Here is a 9,253-nt window from a genome sequence, read left to right on the forward strand (position 1 = left end):
AGTATTCAAATATCTGAATGCCTTTCAACACTCTGCAAAAATAAATGAAAGTATTTTTAGGCACAGTTTTCAGCTGTCTGTATGATGAATCTTACTTCATATTTTAGCTTCTTTTGCTGAAAGTTACTTCTTACAGGGCCAACAGAGACAACTGAAGTCATAGTTTTCAATAGCATTTGATTAATATCGCCTCATGAAGTGATACAACTGCCACATCCTCAGGATAGAAAACTTTGATCTTAACAGGTAGAAAAGATGTCTAATGTCAAATCTGAAAACAAATTTTTTTTTGGACAGGGTCTCTACCCATGAGAGAAAAAGTTTTGCAGGGACTAAGAACCCAGTATCCTGGTAAGTCCAAAACCAGATGTTGTGGGGATCCATAATTTACACATGCTGTGCATTTTGTTCTGTTATCTAACATACTGTAATTTCCGTTTATTATCAGTTCTCAGAATATTGTCTAATATTGTTCATTTCTCTATACCTTCCGACGATATTTTTTATAATTGCCGTTTGCTGGCGTTGTCGTATGTGATTGATGTACTGGGATGTGTGCGTGTATGAACAAGCACATCCATTAACAATGACATGCCCGAAGTACAAACCTTCATGAGGAATGAAAGTTATGGATACTATTTTGGTAGTTCACTTATCCCTTCATTTTAATCGCAGCACGATATGCTACTTAACACTGAAAAAACTAATACTTTCAAGGATCTATCCCAAAGTACAATTTTCAAGTACTTTGCAGGATTTTAAGGATTGGTGGACACCCTGTTACATAAGATACCATGAGAACATATCAATTTATTTATTTATTTCATTGGAGTTTTACCCGGTATTCAAGAATATTTCACTTATATGATGGCGGTTAGCATTATGGTGGGAGGACAACCACAGCCATGCAGGTAGCTGGCCGACCTTCCCATGTACATGTAGAATCGGAGAGGAAGCCACTTAACATGAGCTGGAGGTGAACTCACAGAAATTGGTATGAGAATCCTGGGTCATTGTGCTGCGCTAACATATTAACCACTATTCCACGGAGACCACTGAGAATACGTTGCAAATGTAATTCTACTACACTGCTCATTCAACAGAAGGTCCCCTCAAAATGAATGCAGGTAAATTTACATAGGTTTTTGACATTTTTGAATGTTTATGGACTATACACGTAACAAGAAGCCTTCTTAAAGTTCTTACCACCTCTAGAAGACACATAAAAATCACAAATCGTGTTGCTTTCGCACGTCTTAATTCCTCAACCATTTCACATATGAAATTTATGCAAGTTGCGGACAACTTGAGGATGAAACTACATTGGTTGGATTGGTCATTTTCAGGGATCTACAAAAAGTACAATTTTATCAGTCAACACTGACTAATTCACTCAGCAAATGCTTAAATAAACACCTTGCAAATATACGAAATGGTTGAAGAATACAGTACATATGTACTAATAAAGTTATAGCATGGCTAAGAAGAGTTCACCATGCACCAATGCACTATACACTAGTATACCAGTATCCATAGCACTGTCAGGTTGGTGAACACATATGTCCTCTACAAACTTAATCAAGGTAATCAAAGGTTTCAGGGATACCGAACTGTTTGTCTATCACTGATTCCTCAAATGCGAATTTCTGTTTGATCCACGATTTTATGGAGAACACATTATCTGAAATGGAAGAAAACATTGACATGAAATTATTGCAAAACTTATATTTGTGCATCGATTTATGTTTCAAGACACAATCAAGACTCTTTGGATTGGACCTGCTGCTACAGCCATATTGATGAGAGGCTCCTGAGACACTGTGCTGCGCTAGCACGCTAACAGCTTGGCCACAGAGTCCCTCATCAAGTCTACAGTCTAGGTACTGTTCAAAACTTTTACAGCACAACACTACTCAGCTTATACTGCCATCTGACCTGAACTTACACTTCTTTATCCACATGATCCACAGAGAAAAATAATTTGACTCATAAAAGTTAAATTTGAGATGGAGAATGACTAGAGTTCTGCACAAACTGCCCTTCAAGGAGGAGAACAACTGGAGCTCTGAACAAACTGCCCTTCAAGTTGGAGAAGGAGAATGACTAGAGCCCTGAACAAACTGCCCTTCAAGTTGGAGAAGGAGAATGACCAGAGCTCTGAACAATCTGCCCTTCAAGTCGGAGAAGGAGAATGACCAGAGCTCTGAACAATCTGCCCTTCAAGTTGGAGAAGGAGAATGACCAGAGCGCTGAACAAACTGCCCTTCAAGTTGGAGAAGGAGAATGACCAGAGCTCTGAACAAACTGCCCTTCAAGTTGGCGAAGGAGAACCACTAGAGCACTGAACAAACTGCCCTTCAAGTTGGAGAAGGAGAATGACTAGAGCGCTGAACAATCTGCCCTTCAAGTTGGAGAAGGAGAATGACCAGAGCTCTGAACAAACTGCCCTTCAAGTTGGCAAAGGAGAACCACTAGAGCACTGAACAAACTGCCCTTCAAGTTGGAGAAGGAGAATGACTAGAGCGCTAAACAATCTGCCCTTCAAGTTGGAGAAGGAGAATGACCAGAGCGCTGAACAAACTGCCCTTCGAGCTGGAGAAGGAGAACGACTAAAGCACTGAACAAACTGCCCTTCAAGTTGGAGAAGGAGAACCACTAGAGCGCTGAACAAACTGCCCTTCAAGTTGGAGAAGGAGAATGACCAGAGCTCTGAACAAACTGCCCTTCAAGTCGGCGAAGATCCACAGACTGCTTGACATGAAGCCATAGCTGACAAACTGCTTGACATGAAGCCATAGCTGACAAACTGCTTAACACAAAGCCATAGCTGACAAACTGCTTGACATGAAGCCATAGCTGACAAACTGCTTGATGTAAGCCACAGCTCACAAACACCTTGACGTAAGCCATAGCTGACAAACTGCTTGATGAAGTCATGGCCGACAAACTGCCTCAAATGAAGACATACAATGAAGTTCACAAGTTGCGTGACACAAAGCTATAGCTGACAAACTGCTTAACACGAAGCCATAGCTGACAAACTGCTTAACACGAAGCCATAGCTGACAAACTGCTTGACATGAAGCCATAGCTCCGCCAGTCTGTTATAACGACATAACTCATGAACCGTGCATTAAACGGTGTTTATCAATGCTTGAAAACTCACCTGTCCACCTGTTTGCAGCTTCCTTGGCTATCTTTGTTTCTTGTTTCATCTCTTCCAGCACCTCTGGATCACATTCCTTATACCTCTCTAATTCTGCTAAAAGCTGTTTTTTCTCATCTTCTCTTTTCCTCAACATAGATAAAACTTCTGATCGCTCCTCCTGTAAGTAAACAGTTGTTTCACTAGTCAGCGATGTTACCGTAATGCGTCAACCTTTTTGACCCGCAGGCGTCAAGCCACAGCTGTGTGCCAAACCATGAAATTTGCCACTTTTACTTCCCACGATCGAAAACGATGCCGAAGTGGTGGTGGGGGGGGGGGGGGGGGGGGTGATTGTTTTCTTGCCTTGACTAATGGCTAGACAAACATCGCCATAGAAGTGCAGTGCACATGCTTGGCGAGATGAAAGTAGTCCAGTGGATACAGGCTTGAAGAATCCCAGACAACACCTTTATTCATATCCCTGAATTAGAAGAAAGTATCAAGCCACAGTTGTTTAGAAGCCTGTTAATTCTGAAAGTGTCTCAAGGCATATTCTTGTCAAACTGGCAAGCTTATAGCTTATGGCTGCTTCTCCAGGTGTCAGTCACACTGCATCAGTGAATGCATTATACAGAGAACAGTGTTGTCTCTTCACAGTTCCATAAATAAATGTAACAAATCAGCATGCAGATGTGTTTCAGCAATAAAAACCTGACTGACTAAAAACCTCACATAAAATACAGGGGGAAGCCTCATGCACGTTGTGTTTTGCCACCCCATTTTATAAATGTTCTATGTTCCCGCCATTTCACACGTAAACATACTCGAGACAAGGCTTCCTAAACTGACACATGTTCAACACATCATCCTCGCATTATTGTGACAGCCAATTGCCATGTCTGTACATCAGTAAATTTGCATTGAGCCCATATAGGTAGACAAGGACAATCTCCAGACATTCCTCATTTCATAAAATGGTGATCATAAACTCAACATGTATGGACTGAACATTGTGTTCGCATATGTGGAAATGGATGCCCATTAACAGCTTCATATTGCGAACAATTGCAAGACTATTTCTATTCCTACTCACATTTTTGCAGAATTCAGTCACTGCATAAGTCTCACAGATAACTGACAGCTTACAGAATTCAACATTGACCAATTAGAGAAACTTATTTTCATTGACCCGCCCCTTGAAAAAAAAAAAGGTTAACACGCTTGTGAAATCTCCCACCAAATCTAGACCAGCAGACGGAGGTTCAAATTTTACATACTGTCACCTGCCTAGTGAAGAGCCTGTACATCTTAATTTGGACTTTGTTACTAGACCATTTCAGTAAAATCATCATAAAGTCATGTGCCTGTATAGATGTAATAAAGATATTCATACCACTTACATACAGTCTTTTTACCCCGGGTGGAAGTCAAAACAATTACCAAAACAGCAGGTGATCGGATCAGATCTTTGCCGTGATTGACTAGTCCTACAAACAATATTGGGTATTCAAAGGCTATACCCAGAGCTGGGCGAAGTTGCTATTTGCATATCAAGACAACTCGGCTGTTTATATTTGAATTTCCTGTCAGTTTTAGATTGATCCTTCCTCCCTAAGATTTTCACACAAAGAATGATATTGTTAGATAATGAAAGCCTCCATTGGTAAGGTGTGAAGACATGTATGTCCTGATGCAAACAAAGTGGGTGAAAACAGATTTTCTTATGAGACGAATCATGTAATGCTAAGTGTAATTTCTGTATTTAAAGGCGAAGCAGCGCAGAGGCTCATTTTCAACAACGTTGTATTCAACCTACTGAAAAAAATAAATGCTTGAGTTGGACCGATTATGGCGGGTTGATCAGATTACATGCAACAGACAACTAATTTTCACCTCATGTTGCATCAGCTCACGGTATTGAGAACGACCAAGGTCTGAGTAGAAATCTGGTGTCTGACTAACACGTTCGCTGTACCATGCACGTGTGTTGTTGGTTTGCCTCACAAACTCTTACAGATGAGCTTATATAATAAATTAAGTAGAAATCTGGTGTCTGACTAACACATTTGCTGTGCCATGCACGTGTGTTGTTGGTTTGCCTCACAAACTCTTACAGATGAGCTTATATAATAAATTAAGTAGAAATCTGGTGTCTGACTAACATGTTTGCTGTACATGCACGTGTGTTGTTGGTTTGCCTCACAAACTCTTACAGATGAGCTTATATAATAAATTACGTTGTGTAATAGGCTATTAAACAGTTTGGCATCCGTCATTGTTTGTAGTGAACAAATGATAGTACACAAGAGACAATGTGGCTCAGGAAATCACCTGAGGGAGGGGGCCTACATTTTCGCCTCGTGTGTTTGACTAATACTGACCACCCACAGATTTCGCCGCCGCTTCACTGGTGAGAGTGTATGCATGCACATCGCTGGCCAGTTGACACGTGCAGACTTTCTATATTGTCTCTCGCCACATGAGTGAGAACCATCAGCCGCCCGCGGTGCACTATTCAACTTATTTGATCAGATTTTCCTACATCCCCAGACCCTGTTTTGTTAACTTTCCCTCAAGCATTCCGACCATCAGTGCTGCTCAGCTGGTTGAAAAGGTCAACGATTTACGGTAAATTCTCTATTCCTAATCAAATAATACAAAACTGCTTAAAACAGATCTTTACAATGCAAAAGTATTCAACCAATTTAATTTAAAAATACTTTCAAACTGAATGTAAATCTCACTGTGCAATGCAAATAAAACCATAAAAATGTTAAATCTATTAATTGTCTTTCTTCAAACTTAAACGCTACTACAACGCATGGTAGAGAGTGCAAATATTTTATATAAAATGTTCAAACCAGACTCCTAGTGCAGTTATATTGGCAAGTAAGAAATATCCATGAGTTTCTACAAGAATTTTAGGATTTGTGATTACTGAAACCATGGCAACTAACCTGATTATGGTATTGAAATTAAGTAAAAAAAAATGAACGAATCGTACGGTGCTGTAAAGCATTTAACCAGACAATATAATATCTGATCATAGTAACTTACATTTTCCTCTCTTCCAACTTTTGCTTTGGCAACCATTTCAGTCACAGATTTTTGCTTCTTTTTGCTTTCTTCGATCTTTTGACTTAGATCGTCTATTTTTCTTTTTCGCTGAAACAAAATATGATGTAAATGAATCAGAGATTTAATATTAAGTTATTTATTTATTTATTTGATTCATGTTTTATGCCATACTCAAGAATATTTCACTTATATGACGGCAACCAACATTATGTTGGGAGGAAACTGGGCAGAGCATTGGAGAAATCCATGACCATCTGCAGGTTCCTGACAGACCTTCTCACATACCGCTGGAGAGGGACTCAGTATGAGCTGGACTTGAACTCACAATGATCAAACTGATGAGAGGTTCCAGGGTCATTGCGCCAAGGTGGCGTGATAACCCCCTCAACCAGGTAGGTCCTTTTTCTCACATTAGCTTTGCCTGTTGTGTATTCATCACACAGTATATCACAATTAAAATCTGACACACACATAAACGTGTTGTGACCCTCCCGCCTTGACTAAAGTCAGATCAATACAAGTCAGCTACTGGCTATACAGACTCGATTTTATTTATTTATTTGATTGGTGTTTTACGTCGCACTCAAGAATATTTCACTTATACGACAGCAGCTAGCATTATGGTAGGAGAAAACCAGGCAGAGCCTGGGGGAAACCCACGACCATTCGCAGGTTGCTGGCAGACCTTCCCACTTACAACCGGAGAGGAAGCCAGTATGAGCTGGACTTACACTCCCAGAGACTGCAATACAGACTTGATGCTAACAAAATGATGTATAACTTATTCCCAGTTATCTGCCGTTTGTCTATTTTTTGGTGTATTTTGAGATGTGAACATGCATGTTCCTTTCAAATGTTTTTGTTCTTTTAATGATATACCAGTAAGCATTATTGGTAGTGAAGGCATTAAGTTGCTGAGGTGAGGAGACCTAGGATCAAATCCGGGTCATACCAAAGACTTTCAAAAATGGTGCTTGTTGCTCTCATTACTGAGAAGTTAAAGCAAGGAATAGGAATGGTTGGCCCCGTGTCAGTTTAATGTGATGGGTGGGGTGCCACGTCTGGGGATTTGGGCATGATACATCACATGACTGAAAAATTGTTACAGACGACATAAGACTCAAAGCATACATATATACACTGAAACACCTCTGCAAGGGAGGGAACTCTGTCATGTGCCTTTGTGCATCATGCAATTACATGTATAATAACGACAGCGGTTAATCTTATAAGAGACAACTGTAAAACAAATTTGGACAGAACTTAGTCAGTGTAACAAAGCTTTGACTTTTAAAGCAAATGGGTAGAGGTTTACATTTTGACTGGCCTTGCTTGGGAAGGCCCAGAAATAGACACAGGTGCCAATCTTGTCCGTATCCAACATTCCATCATCGACAAGACTTGTCAGTATCTCTTTCACTGACATTGATGTGATCCCTTTCTCCTTCTGACACTGCTTTTCCAGCTCTTTCAGCTGGAAAAAGTCTTTCTGAAAATAGTCCACAAGCAATCCAAGCACATTTCATTCACCATCAATTTCTTAACAGGGCAAGTAAAGTGAGACTGTCGATGTCTGACACAAATGCCTTTGAAAGCAAAAATTTCTTAACACTTTGAGGAGATTAGAACTGTGCCAGAGTGAAATCCAGAAATAATCTTCTGGTTGTTACGTGTGTGATTAGAAAACCAGCGCGGCGCACTCACTCAATGAGGTCGTTGTGAGTAAAAAGTCCAGCTTATGCTGGCTTCCTCTCCGGCAATACGTGGGAAGATATGGCAGCAACCTGTGGATGGCTGTGGGTTTTCTTCAGGCTGTGCCTGGTTTCCTCCCATCATAATGCTGGCTGCGTTGTATAAGTGAAATATTCTTGATTATGGTGTAAAATACCAATCAAATAAGTAAATAAATAAATTTATCTTCAAGAGTCCAATGAAGTAGCCCATATTAACACGGCTATTATGTCCTTGTTAAATTTCTAGCCATTCTTGTTTCACAAAATTATTATCAGATTTTCCAACCAAAAATTTAACCTATAGATATACAGATTTTCCTGATACAACTGCAATGTACAAAACTTGTTTCATCCACATGATACCTTGCCAACAACATTACCTACTGTTATATCTTTTTTAACACATGTGATTCTAATCACACTTATTTCACTTACATTCATACTGCTATAAGCATTGTGATGGACTTTCTTGAAATATCGAACTAAAATAAAAATAAAATTCAAACCTTCTCGTAGAAAAATTCCATCATTCGATTCCTTTTCTCTTCCACACTCAATCCCTTTTTCCTGGACTGAAAAAAGAGGTGAAAACATTCCTTAAATGATGAAACAGGAAAACAAGGAATCATGTCTCATTAGCCTAGGCTTAGTTTAGTTAAAAGCTTACATCTTTTCTTATTGTGATTTTGTGATCATATTATAACTGATAATAAACACTATATATACTACTGACAGTCAACCCACTCAGCTAGCCACATCCACTCCTTATGTTCAATTCTACGAACTTGACATCAAAGCGACCTTTCACATGAATCATTATTAATATAATTTTTTTATATATATTTTAGTTTTGTTTACAAACTGACAACAACAACAGCGCATCAGTCATCATGTGAGCACGTTCGTAGCTTCCATTTACTCATCAGCATTCTCACTGTCACTAATGACAAGATAAATAAATGTACACTTGGTGTTTATAGATGAATAAAACCAGGTAAAAACCCAACACTGTTTCAGTAATTTTAGTACTTTACCATTTTGTTCACGGTTTTGTTTTCGTTAGGGAACAACCATATCTGGCGCGAAAAGAGGGGAGGTAATCGGGAGCATAATTCGAGACATTGTGTTCTCACTCGGTATTTTCCGTAAACTAATCCTCTGCTGCCAATATGTACCCTTTGATGATTAAAAAATATTTATTTTCTGCTTTATATTATTCTTTTGAAACTAAGAGAACACATATTCATGGTTTTTTTCAGTATATATCACATATGCAGTATTCAATTATTTTTTT

The 9,253-nt window shown here is 39.3% G+C and overlaps 1 protein-coding gene across 1 annotated transcript; it reads right to left on the minus strand.

Moving 5' to 3' along the window:
- Positions 1 to 1,229: 1,229 nt before the first annotated feature.
- On the minus strand, positions 1,230 to 9,034 carry LOC135476579 (meiotic nuclear division protein 1 homolog). Its single transcript, XM_064756651.1, has 6 exons — positions 8,994 to 9,034; positions 8,466 to 8,531; positions 7,542 to 7,715; positions 6,206 to 6,313; positions 3,167 to 3,326; positions 1,230 to 1,681 (listed from the first exon to the last, which is right to left on the minus strand). The coding sequence occupies exons 1-6, from the start codon at positions 8,994 to 8,996 to the stop codon at positions 1,575 to 1,577; spliced, it is 618 nt and encodes a 205-aa protein (XP_064612721.1). The 5' UTR covers positions 8,997 to 9,034; the 3' UTR covers positions 1,230 to 1,574.
- Positions 9,035 to 9,253: the final 219 nt, after the last annotated feature.

This window comes from Liolophura sinensis, chromosome 10, assembly GCF_032854445.1.
Source record: "Liolophura sinensis isolate JHLJ2023 chromosome 10, CUHK_Ljap_v2, whole genome shotgun sequence".
Classification (NCBI taxonomy): domain Eukaryota; kingdom Metazoa; phylum Mollusca; class Polyplacophora; order Chitonida; family Chitonidae; genus Liolophura; species Liolophura sinensis.